The following is a 15,357-nucleotide window of genomic DNA, read 5'->3' as shown; positions in this document are numbered from 1 at the left end:
GGTTTTTAGTCAGAGCTGTAAGATACATGTCCTGACTCCAATCTTGGTCCATAAGTGTGTCCATTAGTATTGCAAGCAAGAAAAAGGGGTCAAAGGTAAAGGCTTTCTTTTTTTCAGACTCTGCCTTTTATCTGGGAAGGTAGAGCTATCCAAGAAGCCCTATCATCTTAGTTTTATTAGCTGGATTCAAGCCACATGGCTCCCTATAACTTCAAGAGAAACTGGGTAAGTGAATATTTAGGTTTTCTAGCTTCTGTGGTAAGATGCAGCGAGAGTGAAGAGGTTTGGGAATGTCTGTTTGTCAGCCAACCAACATATTTTACCATGGGGCCACAGCGTGGCCACTGCTGTCTCTGGTGGCTGAGGAGGGGAATCATAGGGTTGAGGGTGTAGTGAGACATGGTACAGTGACCTTCATCCATGTCCTCTGCAGTCTCACCTGCTCTGAAAGCTTTGGGTGCTTTGTGCTGATTACACAAACGAGAAATTATTTAAGTGAGCAGATGATTAAAGTGGTGGTTTTATCCCATGGAGACTTACTTGATTCTCCATCATCATGGTCAGCATTGTAATGACCAAGCTAAACTACACAGAAGATGAATGGTTTAGTAACTGGCTTTGACCAAGGGAAGATTACTCATTTATATAATTGAGCCTATTGATCCATTTTGAGATTCAGTTAACAATTTAAAGCCCAAATGTTCTTTCTTCTGTATTTTTCAGTATGTGAGAATGAGAGCCCAGGTGACATTGCATGGTGTCCATTTGGGCAGGGGTGGGGTGGGGGAGGAACCTGGTACACAGATCCTAAGTGTTTTTCTCCAGTGGACAGTTCATTTGATCAAATGATTGGTGATCTCACATTTGTCTGTTTCCACGTTTTTAGTGCACGAGCATAGCTGTGTCTCGGAAATGGCTGGCTTTGGGCAGTTCGGGCGGAGGTCTCAACCTCATTCAGAAAGAAGGCTGGAAGCACAGGCTTTTTCTTTCCCACAGGGTAAGATTGGGGGTAGCCCTGTCGTATACCACTTGCAGTATCTCATCAGTGCCAGTTTCTCCACTATAAGTAATCATTTGGAATAAAAAAAAAATGTAAAACTTGTATTTAAAAGGAAAAATATACCATTTTTGAGAAACTGCCTAAAATTTTTCTTTTTGTCCTCTAGGAAGGTGCAATTTCTCAGGTTGCCTGTTGTCCACATGATGATGATTATGTTGCTGTGGCTACCAGGTAAGAACTTGTCTTAAAATTATCCGATATTATCCAAGTGCATTTTAAGTTAACAGATGTAGCTGTGTGTTTGTTAGGGTGACCGACCATCCTAATTTGCCTAAGACTGCTCCAGGTTTTAGCACGGAAAGTGCTGTGTGCTGGGAAACTTCTCAGTCCCCAGCAAACCTGGAGGTACAGTTGGTCACCCTAGTGTTTGTGGGGAATGCCAGTATGTGGCAACAACATTTCATTGGGCTTAAAGGAGAAAGGGGACGGATAATATAGAGCATCTAAATCCTGTCATGCTGGATTAGAGGACTAATTTAAGGAAATTAATACCTTGACTTTGTATTTCCTGTTTTTAAAGAACAAGTTTACATATATATTTAGTATAATTGATACTGTGATGCAACTAAAGTATACCTTTTTCACCATTGCCAAAAATTTGCTTCTGTAACTCAATTCTTGCAGTCACGGTGTTGTAGTTGTTTGGGAATTAAATCAAGAGCGTCGTGGGAAACCAGAACGAATTTATGTGTCTTCAGAACACAAGGGCCGAAGAGTCACAGCTCTTTGTTGGGATACAGCAGTTCTTAGAGTTTTTGTAGGTGATCATATGGGGAAAGTTTCGGCCATCAAACTCAACACTTCTAAACAAGCAAAGGTGAGAACCAGTCCAGTTCTTTTTGTATGTGGGCGAGATAAAGGGTGTTATTTCACAGAATTTCAAATAAAGGGCACAATTTTCATCTATTGAATTTCTTGGGACACTGATCTGGAGTCCAGAATATTAATTTTGAGGAGACTTGTTTGATGCTGTTGCAGAATGGCTTCTGTGAGCTAACTTCAGTAATTTACCCTTTGTCCATAACACTCCGTAATTCACCTGTATGGCTAACTTAAATAAAGCATCCTTTAATACTAGTCTATTAAGAAAGATACCTGTTTATTAGCTGTGTAAATAAAATGCCAAACAGAAGTGGCAGCAGTTGCCCAGGCTCCTATGTAAGGGTAGAAGAAATTCATGGGTCGAGGTATATTTTCTCTGACGATGGTGTAGCTCACTGTGAATGGAATCTTAAAGGCACCTCCTGGATTGTGCTCCGCTGTGCAGGGTCCCAGGCTTCCCATCAGTCACTGTTGGAATAGAAGGATTGAGTTCTGGTTACCCTACCAGGGTGCTCCAGTCTGTCATTAGGCCAGCTTCGCACTGCCTCTCTCCTCCAAAGGTTATTATATTGGAAGTGGGGGAACTTGTCTTTCGTTGGCTTATTTCCATGTAGGATCCTGGCAGAAAAGAGAATCTCCTACTAGCATTGGTAAATTACTTTATTTTAATTAACAAATCTTGTTCAGTAATGATGACCCATCAGAGTTATCACTTGATTCCTTATAGTTTTGATCCAGAATACAGTTAGCCCTAATTTGTCTTTCTTCCAAAGGGAGAAGTATTTTTCACAGGTGAAAAATTCCCTTCCATATTTGAAAACTTGGTTCATCATTTTTATTCCAACCTCTAGAATTATATCATCACAAACAGAGCCTTAAGAATTCACTTCTGGGAGGTGGGAGGGGATAATGGGTGGGAAGGGACATCAAGGAACATGTATAAAGGACATGTGGACAAAGCCAATGGGGGGCAGGATTGAGGGTTGGAGGTGGGGATGGTTGGGGTGGAGGTGGGGTAGGAGGAGAATGGAGACAACTGGACATGAACAACAGTTAAAAAAAGAGAGAAAACATAATAAATAATAATACAAGAATAAAAAAAGACTTCACTTCTGCAATTGTATACCAAATTATTTCACATAGCTTTGATATCCCAATAGACAAAATTTAGTTTTGGCCCATTAAAAGTTTTTATTTTGCTATCCAGGGTATTTTCATTTAAAAGGTAAAGAAGAGGAGATTATGTGTATATGGGATGATCAGTAAACTTTGTTTCCTTCTCATGTCCCTTTTAGGCAGCTGCTACCTTTGTGATGTTTCCTGTTCAGACAATAACAACAGTTGACTCCTGTGTTGTCCAGTTAGATTATTTGGACGGAAGACTACTTATATCTTCACTCACTCGATCCTTCTTGTGTGACACTGAGAGGTACATCAACCAACTGTTGGTCATAGGATGTACAGAATTTTAGAATTGGAAGGGACTTAGAATTCATGTAGCCCAAACTCCTCAATTTAATTATGCAGATATTAATAAGGAGCCAGCTGTGTGCAAGCTGACGGTAGAGAGTAGAGAAGAGATAGGGATACTGAGATACTCCAGTGGGTGGCTAATACAAATTCTATTAGCTCTATGTGAAACATGGTCTGAGTGCCATGAAAGAAGGCCAAACAAAGGCCTGTTTTAATGTGGGGAATCAGAAAGTCTTCCGTAATTGGATGTGTTCTTGTTTCAATTTCTTGTGTATTTATTTATTTTTAAAGGTTTTATTTATATTTTAGAGAGAGGGGAAAGGAGGGAGAAAGAGAAGGAGAGAAACATGTGCGAGAGATACATCAATCAGTTGCTTTACACACCACCAACTAGGTACCTGGCCTGCAAGCCAGGCATGTGCCCTGACCAGGAATCAAACCGGCGACCCTTCAGTCTGCAGGCCAGCGCTCAATCCACAGAGCCACACCAGCCAGGGCTAAACTTGTTGTGTATTTAATGAAATTTTACTAAAGGGTAAAATTAGATGAAGAATAATGAAATTGTGAAGCTGCCAAATATTCTACCAAAATTTCAAGGGCAGAGCCAAAGGTCCAGTGAATGGCAAGGGAGTATATTAGAGGTCGCTGTGAAATACCACAACAGAATGGAAACATCTTACATGAATGTTATGCATCACTGTGCTAAAGTTTCTCCACTGTTCTCACTGCAGGGAAATTTTTACTAGCTTCACCCTATCCCATATTCCTCAGGACCTTCCCTCTTTTAAAAATATTTTTGGGAGAATTTTGAACATACACAAGTGAAAAGAAATGTTTAATGAACCCCCATGAATCCATTAGTCAGCAGCAGTAATTTTGATGAGGATTATTGGTAGCTGAAGTTTGGAGGGCAAGGTGCAGGAGTGATATTCTAGCAGGAAGGGACAGCCCTGTGGGGGGAAGTGAGAAAGACATCAGCATACTCCAGAACCTGCCAACCTGGCTTCAGTAGAGAAGCTGTGGGAGATCCAGTTGTTAAAAGTCGCACCACACTGAGCGTGACAGCCTTAAATGTCACATTGATTAAGTGAATGGGTTCTCAGATCATTTTGAGAAAGTGTACATATAGAAAATGAGGGTTTGGACATTGATTCCCTTAGAACTATCCAGGCTTGGAAAGTTTATTTCCATGGCTTCATGTATCTCAGGAGATTGCTGTTCGGGAAAGCATGAGACTATTCCAAAAGGTCTGAAGAAATGTGTGCTGACTGCCAGGGATGGTAGAGGAAAGGATGAGGAGGGATATGCTTTGTTTTTGTTTTCCCTCTGGATGGGAAAGGCACCTGGGAAGGAGGCCAGTTATAGCAGGTGGCAGGTGTCTGGTGCCAGAGAACCTAGCTGGACAGCAGAGAGGCAAGGCTTTGAGATACAAGTGGTCAGTTTACACGCAGTTATGGGAAGGATGATGCACTTTCTTCTGAGTTATTTCAGATTATAGTTCAGCAATGAAGTTAGACTTCCAGAACCGGACATCATCTGGTGTCGCCCTTTCATGCTTGTAGACCAGAAAGCCTAGGCCTGGCTGGGAAGAGGCTAGAACCTTTCTGTATTGATTCTGTGTCCTACCTGTAACCTCATGTACCTCTAATACATCGTTTGACATTGAACCTTTGGCCATTAACCCCACCCTTGAGATTTTGGTAAAATATTTGTTGTTTTCCCAAAGTTCTTAACTATTTTTTATCTGTAGGTTTTTAAGTTTACCAAATGGTCCAATTCAGAAATTTGGCTGGAATTCTAATAAGTGATCAGAATAGTGAACTGAAAACACCCTATTAGGGTTGTTTTAAGGATTTGATAAAATGATATATCTGAAAGGCCTTTAAAAATTAAAAGCCAAATTAGTGGAGCTTTCCTTTTTCCCCCTGCAGTAGAGTTGTGAATCATTATTTTCCCATTTCACAGGAGTGTGGCTAGAGTTGGTTATGAGAATAACATAGACCTAGTCACTAAAATAATATTTTATAAATGTCCACTTTCTATAAGCTAGAATTCAGTTTGGGGGGGGCATGGTTAGTACCATAATTTAAAAAATTTATTCATGTTTAAAATTTATTTACATTAATCTATATTCCCTCCCAGCAAACTTTATTTATTTTTTTTTTTTAACTGAGGCTCCTAGTAGCTAACAGGAGTGATAGATTCAAATTTGCTTCTCCTGCCAGCTACTGTCTAGTTTCTGTCAGTACTGTTAATGCGCGAGGTGGGTCCTGGGAGGGAGCAGAGCGAACAGAAACGAAGAGCTGTGGTGTAGTGGAGGGAATGCTGGGTAATGGAGCCTGACAGCGTGCCTTCGAGTTCTGGTTCTGCCACTTTTTAAACCTTGCCAGACGATCAGCTCCTGCTTCCAGAATGTAGAGATAGTTTTCAGGATTAACTAAGATAATGAGTATGAAGTGCTTAGCCTCGTGCCTGTCACGAATTGTTTGAAATGGGTAAAACAAGATTAATGAGTAAACAAATGAGTTGACTGTATTTGTTCACTCAGCAAACATTTATTCTACTCTGGATCCTTATCACTGTGTTAAGCATCACAGAGAGTATAAAATAAGCAAGGAATATATTTTATTTCCCAAATAAGGAATGTAAGCGGTAAAACCATAATTTTCTATATTGCACATTTTAAAGCACTTTCACATTCACGTTCTGAGAGTAAAGCTGATGTTATATTTTATTCATGAAAGAAATAGCACAGGCTTATTTATTGAATTATCTAAGGTCCCATAGTAAATTCACTAGAGAGTATATTAGATCGTTCTCCAATAAAAGGGTTTAAGTGTATTCGTCCAATGACAAAGCCAACAACTCTACAGCTAAAAACAAAAAGGTTTGGGTGAATAGAGCACTACCTTGTATTGAGTACTTTCTGTGGGCCAGATGCTGTGCTGTATGCTGAAAATTCAAGTAAAGAGGAAGGAGAAATGGCCTTTGTGTTGGAGAAAGTCATAATCTGTTCGAATAGACACAATCACCATGTATACTGTGGAAGGTGCTATGAAAATATAGCAGGGAAGCATGTAGTCAGCTTGTGGGAGTCAGGGAACTCTCAGAGGAAGAACGATGGAGCTCTGTTGTGAAGAGAGAGAAAGGGAGTTTTTAGGAAGAGACATCATCATTATCACTGTCCATGTTCCCAGGTAGTGTGCTAAGCTTTTATATATCTAGCTCATGTAATCATAAAGGAACAGAGTGTTCCAAGGTACAGTTTCAGAAGGACTTAGCATTTTGAGGAAAGAGTGAGTAGTTTATTGGGCATTTGTGGCAGAGGAGTGGCTTGGAGACAGAGCTGGAGATGTAGATTAGCTGTTCGGTGGAGTGGCCAAAGAAGGTGATTTGGGAAGCAATCAGTGGCATTTACAGATGTATGAAATGATGTCAGGTACTCATTTTGTAGTTTTGAAAGGGGCGTTCAGATCAATTCTGAGCCTCTCTGTGTGGATAATGAATTAATGTGAAATGATTTGCTTCCTGTCACAGAAAGAGTCCGAGGCAAATCAGAGCTAGAACCCTGTTTGACCTTCCTGTTGTGTTGTCCTATACAGTAGTATGCTGCTGATATGAATAGAGAGAGGACTTTGTGGGAGGGGTTGCCATGGCCATGCTGATCTGTGGTGCCATTGTGTTTGACTTTTTTGTAGGTAAACATGCTTTCTCTTCCTTTTTTGGTATTAGAGAAAAATTTTGGAAAATTGGAAACAAGGAGAGAGATGGAGAATATGGAGCTTGTTTCTTCCCTGGAAGATGTTCTACGGGCCAGCAACCCCTCATATATTGTGCCCGCCCTGGCTCTAGGATGTGGGAAGTGAACTTCGATGGAGAAGTCATAAGTACACATCAGTTTAAGAAACTCCTCTCGTCGCCACCTCTCCCTGTGATTACTCTAAGGTAAGATGTGATTTGTACTGCTGGTAGGGAGTTTGAGGAACTTACATGGAGGGGTTGGGTTGAAGTTTCATATTCTGTATGTGTTAAAGATTTTATTAAGTCTTTTAATAGCAAAGTAAGATTTTTATTAAAAGATTCAGAGACTCCAAAAAGTATTCCATCAATTATCCTTCATATGATTTAAAGGAAATTGAGTAAGGGCAGATGCAGTTAGGCTTTTGGGTTTGTTTGGAGGCAAAGATTTTCCTCTGCAGGGAAAAGCATACTGTTATGTTGTGATGAAATCATTAACACATGTCTTTACTTACTAGATCAGAACCTCAGTATGATCATACGGTTGGATCCTCCCAGTCTTTGTCTTTCCCCAAACTTTTGCATCTTAGGTAAGTTTCTCCCTTTGATCCTTAAACACACGTACACACACACATACACACAACTTTTTCCTCTTTGTTTCTTATTCAAGGGTAGTTATCTTTTCAAGATTGTTTTTGTATTAAATTATTTTTAGAAAATTAGGAAAAGATTGTGCTATGTGCAGTGTTCTGTATATAAGAGGAATGAAAAGGTCATAGAAATATGCTTTGTTTCCCGTTTTGAGCTGACCTAAACTAACTGCACAGTTTAGAATTGCCGGGGAACTTCGGCAGAGTTGAGAGGTACAGGTACTGGTTCGTTCATAACTGCCCCTGGCTGGTGGAATGTTACAGTGAAAGCAAGTCTCAGTCTGAAGTCTGCTAGACATGTGTATGTTTCTTAGCAGGCGGGGCAAAAGTAGTTACAGAACTTGCTCTTGTAAGCGTGGTGAAATTTTGGCTCTCTGTCTTTAGGTGCTCTGACAAGTGCCTTGCATGAAAGATCCACCTGAGGTAGATTCAGCCAGCCATATTTTAGTGTGAGGGTTCAGTTAGCCCTTCCAGTTTGATTCGATGCAAAAGTCCACTATTAAGTGGCAACACAGGGTGCCAGGAAAGACTGCTGGTCTTGCCAATTCTTATACCTTGTTCTGCAAGCATCAGGTGTCAGTATGGTTTCCAGACAATCTATGTGTCTGGAGCTCTACTTAATTTCAACAATGGAAAATTATTTCTAATATCCCTTAGGCTAATGCGTAAGATCTCTAATGCAGATTCAGAGAATGCTTGGGGTTTTTCAAAGGCTAACTAACTGTTCTTAGAGTGTCATTTTTTTTTTCAACACTTGAAATGTTACCTAATTGCCCCTAACTAATGTATATGTATCTCTCACCATCTAAACTGAAGTATTTAAAAGTCAATTGTAAACAATATAACACTTTAATAAATCTGTAATGCATCCTGAAAGTTACTAGAGAAAGATAGCTATGTTTTTCCCATAATTAGATAAAGCATACCAAACATTTTCTTTATGGCATTTTCTACAGTTTAAAATTACATATTCATGCAGTATTTATTCCTCTCTTACTCCTAAGGCTGTAAATTCCACAAGGGTGCCACTTCTGTTTTATTCACTCTTTTATTCTCAGTGCTTGGTGTACTGCCTGGCATATAGAGACAATAAATATTTGGGACTGTAGTGTGATATGAGGGGTGTGGGGAGATCTCTTACCCAAAAGTATGTTTTCTCACGGTGAGGACACAGTCTGCTTGCTTCTCCTGGTAGAGTGATTATTCCTTTGAGTTAAAGCTGTTTAGAGCTCCCATTACACGTTCTGCCATAGCAAACAAAGCCCTTTGTGACCTGGCTCTGCCTGCTTCTCAGCATAAGCAATAATGAATGCCACTTTGAAGCCTTTGCTGACTCCTGATGCGGCTGAGACTGGGCAATCATTGCTGTGCACTGTCGTCACACCATGTTCATTCCGTCATCACCCCCCCACCCCACCCCCTGTTTCACCGTACCACCAACACCCATCCCAGCACCAGCTTGTCAGTTCTTTACTGTGGGTGCACTGCTAGGCACACATAAGGCTGTCAAATAAGAGCTAAATTAAAGAATTCAACAGCCCTGGCAGGTGTGGCTCAGTGGATTGAGCGCCAGCTTGCAAACCAAAAGGTCACCAGTTTGATTTCCAGTCAGGGCACATGCCTGGGTTACAGGCCAGGTCCCCAGTGAGAGGCGTGTGAGAGATAACACATTGTGGTGTTTCTCTCCCTCTCTTTCTCCCTCCCTTCTCTTCTCACTGAAAATAAATATAATATTAAAAAAATAATTAAAAATAAAAAAAAGAATTCAGCTCTGGATGGTGTGGCTCAGCGGATTGAGCACCGGTCTGTGAACCAAAGGGTCACTGGTTTGATTCCCATCAGGGCACATGCCTGGGTTGTGGGCCAGGTCCCCAGTGGGAGGCATGTAAGAGGCAACCACGCATTGATGTTTCTCTCCTTCTCTTTCTCTCCCTTCCCTTCTGTCTAAAAATAAATAAATAAAATCTTAAAAAAAAAAACAAAACAAGAATTCAACAAAGATTGGAGAAACCATGAGTAGGAGGGATTTTGTTTCTGTTTATCATCTCCTACTTGTACACTTGTGTCTCCTGGTAACCTTTACTGTTACACCCACAGATCCCACAAGAAAGCAAACTGACATACTTTGTTTCTTTTTGGGTACACTGATACCACTTTCCCTTCTTCAGCAATGTGTTGGGCTTGTGTCCCAGTCTGTTGTTATCAGTGAAGGGGAAAGGGGATGAGGGATATAGAAATTACAGAGTATCAGCTCTTATCTATTCTGTGCCCCTATCCCCCCCCCCCCATCTAATCTAGGTTGCTATTCCTAAAGAATCTTTCCAAGCTGAATATCAAGTTGAGTATCAAAATCATGATCCTGTATCTCTTTACTCAGGGATCCTCTGGCCTCTCATTTTTTCTCCTTTGGCTTCCGAAGATAGCCTTCCAATTTTACTCCGTGGACTAGGATTCTAACTATTTCTTCCATCTTTGTGGCATAGATTACTTTTTCATGTGGTCTGGTCTTACATTGGCAAAGTGTTTAATATTTGTGTTAAATATCACTCTTAGTTTCGTTGCTACATGGTACCGTTTTTAGTACTCTTGGGTGCATAAAAAAATCCATGTTCTCAAGGTTATATTTTGTTGAAAAGATGTGGTTTATTTCTACAAAAGTTTAACAACAATAAAAAATAAGAGCGTGACAGTGCAGTACATGATTAAGTGCCATGTGAGCAGGGTTGGCAAGAGACGGGCTGGGTATGGGAGGAAGAGCAATTGCTGTGAGCCATCAGAGAGGGGTTTCCGAGGGGAGTACAGCTTCTGCTGATCCTTGAGAGGTGGTTAGAATAGAACATTTTAAGCTGGGGACCTCCCTGGTGAGGAGTAAGAAGTGTAGATTGCCGGTGTACACAAAAAGTAGTAGCAGCTTTGAGAGAGTAAGAGAGATACGTGAGCCAAGGAGTATAGAAAGAGATGAGCAGGGACGAAGAGTACCATGGCTGGAGCTGGGGAGGGAGGTGGACGGGGAGAGTGCAGTGTCCCAGCGTCCAAGGGGTGAGATTCAGGAAGGAAGGAGCAGCCAGCGGGGTGGCTCCTACTTGGGGAACAAGAAGGGAAATGAGGAAGGGTTATTGGGTTTGGCAGTTAGGAAACCTATGACTTTTTGAGAATGCAGTTATGTGGAATAGTCAGGCTTCCAGATAACAGTGGTTGGGTTAGTCAGGATAAGGGTGGGAAGAAAAAGTAGGTTTTATGACACAGAGAAAAAAAAGTCTAGGTTTTGGAGCCAGATGATTCTTGGTATAAATTCTGACTCTTTTGCTGAATGGCCTTGGGCATCTATTTTCATGTTTCTGTGTGTTTTTGTCATTGTTGTGGTTTTGGGGTTTTTTTAAAGATTTTATTTAATTTTAGAGAAGGGGAAGGAAGAGAGAGAGAAAGAGAGAAACATTGATAAGTTGCCCCTATCATGCCCCCAGTGCTCAATCTACTCAGCTGCACCAGCCAGGGCTGGTTTGTTGTTGTTGTTGTTGTTGTTGTTGTTTTGTTTTAAGTAGGGGTAACACATCTGCCTTGATGAGTTGCTACACAGTTAGATAATATAAGTAGAGTCTTTAATAAAGGTCCTTTCCTTGTTCACACACAACTAAGGACGTCAAAATGTTACCATCGCTAAGAGTGGCAATAATTGGTGATAAGACATTATGTTTAGTCTTTGTTTTAAATGTACCCCCGTCATACCACACAGGAATTTTAGCAGCTTTAACAGACATCAGGAAAGATACCAGCCATTTCTTTGTCCAGAAGATATTTAGCATGTATATATTTCCCAGTTTGGCATCATATAATGTATGTATTTGTTTGTTCGTTTTTAGTGGTATGCTATAGACAGAGAAGAGGTTTTGGACTTGATTGACTGATTTTCTTTCTGCAGGCTGATTTTACTTTGGTAGCTAATGTTTGAATTCAGGGAGTTATAAAGTTCTGTATCTGAGCACACTGGAATTCTCTTGACTCCGTCCTGTTTCCCTTGCAGTGAGCATTGTGTGTCAACTTGGACAGAAAGAGGAATTTATATTTTCATTCCTCAGAGTGTTCAAGTTCTTCTTTGGAGTGAAGTCAAAGGTAATTACATTTTTCTTACGTAACTTATAATCTCATGCTTGTGAAAGTTTGGATTTTATAGGAGGATTCTCTTGTATAAAATGTAGAAAAATAGAACGAGGTGACATTTCTTTTAAACGTCAACATCATAGATGTTTCCCTTTGTGAGGTAGTTCATAAACATACATTTGTGAATTTGTGTTTAGTTATTTAGTTTTTCATGCTTTTCAAACTTTTAAATAGAGTTTTTATTTATTCCTAAGTATTAGTAAACACTGCTAAGGACTGAATGGGTAAATTTTTTTCTCTCTACTTAGCATGAATCTTTTTTTTTCTTTTAAGATTTTATTCATTTATTTTTAGAGAGGGGAAAGGAAGGGAGAAAGAAACATCAATGTGTAGTTGCCTCTTGCATGCCCCCACCAGGGACCCAGCCCACAACCCAGGCATTTGCCCTGACTGGGAATCAAACTGGCAACCCCCAGGCTCACAGGCTGGCACTCAATCCACTGAGTCACGCCAACCAGGGCTGAATCTTTACTTCTATTAGAAGTCTTGTTTTAACTCCTGTTTTTCGTCTCAATAGTTTGGGGTTCAAAAGTCCTTGTGGGAACAATAGCCATTGTAGAGGGCTGAGACAGAGAAAATCAATCTCTGCATTCTTTTGGTTAAAATCAGAAATAGAGGAAATCCAGCTTTTTTAACATCGCTTCTCAGGGTTGAATTTTGGGTCATTTTCTGCTTTTTAAAAACATAAAAAGAAAGAAATCTTTTTTTTTTTACTGATCTGATCAACAGTGATTTCTTGTGGATTAAGTACTCTAAGGGTGTCCCATGAAAAATAGTTTGTCTTTCTTTTGGGGTTTTTTTTAAAGTTGACATATACATTGAGTAAGTTTAAGGTTATACAAAATGTTTATTTGATACTTTTACATATTGCAATATGATTACCACTTCTGTGGTGAGAACATTTAAGGTCTAGACCCTTAGCAACTTTGGATTGTTGGCTATAATCACGATGCTGTGCGTTAGATCTCTAGAATTTATTCATCTTCTGATTGCACATGTGTATCCCAATTCCCCCACATCCCCAGTCCCTGGAAATCACCATTCTGCTGTTTCTGAGACTGTCTTTTTAGATTCCACATATAAGTGATATCAGACTAGTTTGTAAAATCCTTTCAAGATATCCTGCCTTGAAGTACTTTCATGATGTTCCGTTTTTCCATAAACTGTTGATTTACACACTATGTTAAAATCCATTCATTGACATTAGATTGTAACTCTCAGAAGTGTCCCACTCTGGTCTCTAATGTAGAGCGCTCCTTCTTTTAAAGTCCCAAATCTTTTTCACAGAAATTAGCATTTTAAACATAGGATTTTTAGATCTGAGAGATGTGTTTCTTTCTCTGTATCTTTTATTCTTGTTCCTTTTAGAATAGTGTCTAAAATATGATTTCTTTGTCAAAATGCAAATATGAAAAGATAAAGTTCAGTCAAGCCAAACCTATATAAATGGTGAATTTATTAGAATAACTTCATCCCTTGCAAAAATGGAAAAGGAACGTTTGGTCAACACTGTGCATTCGCCCCTGCGGTTTTTGCAGATATTCAGGATGTGGCTGTCTGCAAGAACGAGCTGTTCTGTTTGCACCCAAGCGGGAAAATCTCACATCTGTCCCTCGTGTCTGTGGAGCGTTGCGTGGAACGCCTGCTGAGGAGAGGGCTGTGGAACCTGGCTGCTCGCACTTGCTGTCTTTTCCAAAATTCCATCATTGCGGGCAGGGTATGTCAGAGTTTGCATGTTTATCCGGGTTGTTAAAACCATCCTGGCTTGCAAGATTATGCTTTAAAACTCGTCGGCTTTACTAGCTTTTACTCTGTGGCCTACAGAAGAAGCAGCAGTGAATTCCCAAAGGAAGGGTGACAAATCCAGGTGTGGGTGGAGGGTAAGAAAAAGGGTATACTTTCCATTAAAAAAAAAAAACAATACCAAGTTTACCCACAAATTGATTTGACTTTCAGACCTTGTTTTAAAGCAGGGTGATTGTGTATATGGTAATTTCTAATTAATTTCTTCATCCCTAAGGTAATTCTCATTAAGTCTTTCACTAGCTTGTTAAGTGTTTTTAAACTTTATTTTATTAGGGAAGAAAATCTTTGACTGTAGATAAGTTGGAGCATTTGAAATCTCAGCTGGACCTCACAACCAATAGTGATTTGATTTCTCAACTGGAAGAATTGATCCTAAAATTTGAACCGTTGGATTCAGATTGTAGTAGTAGGAGAAGCTCCATCTCATCCCATGTAGGTATTCTCACTTTTAAAAGGGTTTTTCTGTACAGTAAGATTTTCTGCACTAGGTTACACTCACCTCTAGGAATCCCAAAACTTGTCTTCCTTTCTGTTTAGTATATTTTTGGGGGGAGAGGGGCCCAGGAGGGCTTTCTTTCAGCTGTGGGGCAGCCCATGAAGCCTCCCTTAAGCTTTGTCTTGGAGCCACATTTTTTTTTGTCATTTTTAATTAAGTTGTGTTTGCAAATGCACCCCATGGAGCCTCCAGCACAAGTTAAGTTGCTCCAAATATGCGATTTCAGATTCTTAATGTTAATTTGAGTCTCAGCGCAACTCAACTCCTCATTCAACCCCCATTCTCACTGGCAGGCTTTATGGAGAGGAGCCAGAGAAATGTGGTAGCAGGATGCCACCAGCATGGGGGAGTGGCCCAGCTGCCAGGGGAACCGTGACCTTGTCCTAATTAGCCATAGTTGTTGTTATTGATTTGCTGCTTTTACCATTGATTATTCTCTTAAAAAGCTATATTGCGTTATAAAGGAAAGTTTTGCTTTGATTTTTTTTTAATTCTTTTTATTTTTAGGAAAGTTTCAGCATCTTGGACTCTGGTATTTATCGTGTCATTAGTAGTAGAAGAGGCAGTCAGTCAGATGAAGACTCTTGCTCCCTTCACAGCCAAACTCTCTCAGAAGATGAGAGACTTAGAGAATTCACCTCACAGCAAGAAGAGGACCAGCCAGATCAGTGCTGCAGCTCACACGGAAGTGAAGGTGATGAGTATGTCTTTTATTGGTTGCAGGTGTGAAGCACTTACTTTCTATCATTTTTATTTGCCAGGCTTATCTTGTACATAGAACTTTCTAAAAAGTGTAAATAATTATGTTGATAGGCATTCCGAAATTCAGACCTATAGATCTGCTCACCAGTAGAAAAATGGATTTGTGTTTAGTTGTTTTTTTTCCTCTCAGGTTTAGGCTAATATTGGTAAAGTACCTGATTTTAATCATACATCAAAGTGCTGGAAAGGTTAAGAAAGGAGATTATTAACCAAAAGAGTAGGACAATTTTATTCTGACTAACCAAATTGTTTTCCATCAGGAATGAAAAATTACTACAGTTTTGGGGCCGTTGCATACACTTTTTGATGTTTGAGCATTCCCGTGACCGAACTGTTGAGGAGATATTAGTAGAGACTCTAAACTTCCTTTTTGACTTACGGGGATTCAGGGT

General features: G+C 40.0%; 1 protein-coding gene across 2 annotated transcripts in view; it reads left to right on the top strand.

Annotated features, from left to right (window-relative positions):
- The window catches only part of HPS5 (HPS5 biogenesis of lysosomal organelles complex 2 subunit 2), a 38,007-nt gene that overhangs the window by 6,316 nt on the left and 16,334 nt on the right, over window positions 1-15,357 (top strand). For both annotated transcript variants that reach the window (XM_045825277.1, XM_045825276.1), the window contains exons 3-12: window positions 887-997; window positions 1,167-1,231; window positions 1,685-1,877; window positions 3,178-3,311; window positions 7,088-7,300; window positions 7,612-7,683; window positions 11,765-11,853; window positions 13,440-13,618; window positions 13,981-14,139; window positions 14,711-14,897. In XM_045825277.1, the coding sequence (XP_045681233.1) occupies window positions 887-997; window positions 1,167-1,231; window positions 1,685-1,877; window positions 3,178-3,311; window positions 7,088-7,300; window positions 7,612-7,683; window positions 11,765-11,853; window positions 13,440-13,618; window positions 13,981-14,139; window positions 14,711-14,897 (1,402 nt within the window). The remainder of the gene's footprint in view (window positions 1-886; window positions 998-1,166; window positions 1,232-1,684; window positions 1,878-3,177; window positions 3,312-7,087; window positions 7,301-7,611; window positions 7,684-11,764; window positions 11,854-13,439; window positions 13,619-13,980; window positions 14,140-14,710; window positions 14,898-15,357) is intronic.

Source organism: Phyllostomus hastatus, unplaced genomic scaffold (assembly GCF_019186645.2).
Source record: "Phyllostomus hastatus isolate PE091 unplaced genomic scaffold, TTU_PhHast_1.1 phas_scaffold_585, whole genome shotgun sequence".
Taxonomy (NCBI): Eukaryota; Metazoa; Chordata; class Mammalia; order Chiroptera; family Phyllostomidae; genus Phyllostomus; species Phyllostomus hastatus.
The sequence above is the reverse complement of the archived record's forward strand: the minus strand, read 5'-3'. Positions and strand labels throughout refer to the sequence as shown.